Below are 1,124 nucleotides of genomic sequence, written 5' to 3'. Positions count from 1 at the left end.
ATTTTTTGTGATATTGCTCCTTAATATGTGTCACTCTACATGCTAAACATTACAGCAAAAAAACATGCACTCCTTCATGACTTTTCCCAGACAACTTCTGCAGAACTTTTTCTTACCAGCGTCAGCAAATCACGGGTTGAATAAGAAATAAATTATTTATCATCCATCACCGTGAGGACACATCCAGCACAAGAATCTCACTACGGTTTACTGTCACCGTAAGTTTCAAAACCTTGAAACTACAAACCGTCTTTTGTTCTGACGGGATGCCTGTTCACATTTAAAACAACGCAGAAGACGCTGAACTGAAATCACCTCCTCTGGTATTTACCGCTTCCAAAATAAGACAAGCTCAAGCTTCCATTTATCAAACGTGAAGACGGATATTTTGCCCAAAAACACATTTGTATGGCTCGTATGTGGCGCCGACAGAGACAAGAGGCTCGGTCCCTGCTGTTTGGAGATGAGCCAGAGAGAGTAGAGGATGGCATTACGGCGGTGTGAGAGAGGTCAAGCGTTGCAGAAGTAGAGAGAGAGAGAGAGAGACAGCAGCGGCCTGTGAGCTACAGGACCAGCCGTCGTCATCAATCGCGTGTGGATGTTGCCGGCTTTGTGCGCTGACCGTGATAAGAGGCTGTTACTGAGCCGGGACCTAATTGGATTATTCACATCATACAATTGGGAGGGAGCGAGACAGCTTGTGTGTGTCTATGTGTGTGTGTGTGTGCGTGTGTGAGAGAATAAGAGTGGGAACCTCTCAGATGCAGGATAATGACTTTTATTAGGGCAGTACTATTACCACACTGGATATTATAACACTGAGCCTCAGGGCGAGTGCATATGAAAGCACAGAGAGGAATCACAATGGTTTAATCAAAGCAGCTGATCGACATGATACGCATTTTATCAATTTTCCCCGTGTTTAGGCGGGCCGCGGTAGACAGCTTTATCAGTGTTCATTTCATTTGTCCACACTGATGGCAGTTGTGTGTTTGCGTTACCTTGGAATGGGGAGAGGTCTACGTCAGCCCAGTTGTAGCTGGTAGCGATGCGGCAGCTCTCCTTCAGCCAGTCCAGGTTGGGGTACCAGTCTGATGACATGACTGACACACACACACACACAC

The 1,124-nt window shown here is 46.3% G+C and overlaps 1 protein-coding gene across 5 annotated transcripts in view; it reads right to left on the bottom strand.

Moving 5' to 3' along the window:
* Positions 1-1,124, bottom strand: part of LOC102206573 (forkhead box protein J3) — a 73,492-nt gene that overhangs the window by 15,266 nt on the left and 57,102 nt on the right. For all 5 annotated transcript variants that reach the window (XM_005732975.1, XM_005732974.1, XM_005732977.1 and 2 more), the window contains one exon: positions 1,002-1,103. In XM_005732975.1, coding sequence (XP_005733032.1) covers positions 1,002-1,103 — 102 coding nt within the window. The remainder of the gene's footprint in view (positions 1-1,001; positions 1,104-1,124) is intronic.

The sequence above is a fragment of the Pundamilia nyererei genome, unplaced genomic scaffold (assembly GCF_000239375.1).
Source record: "Pundamilia nyererei isolate P.nyererei 1_Seehausen unplaced genomic scaffold, PunNye1.0 scaffold00049, whole genome shotgun sequence".
Lineage (NCBI taxonomy): Eukaryota > Metazoa > Chordata > Actinopteri > Cichliformes > Cichlidae > Pundamilia > Pundamilia nyererei.
This window is presented reverse-complemented; position numbering and strand designations above follow the sequence as displayed.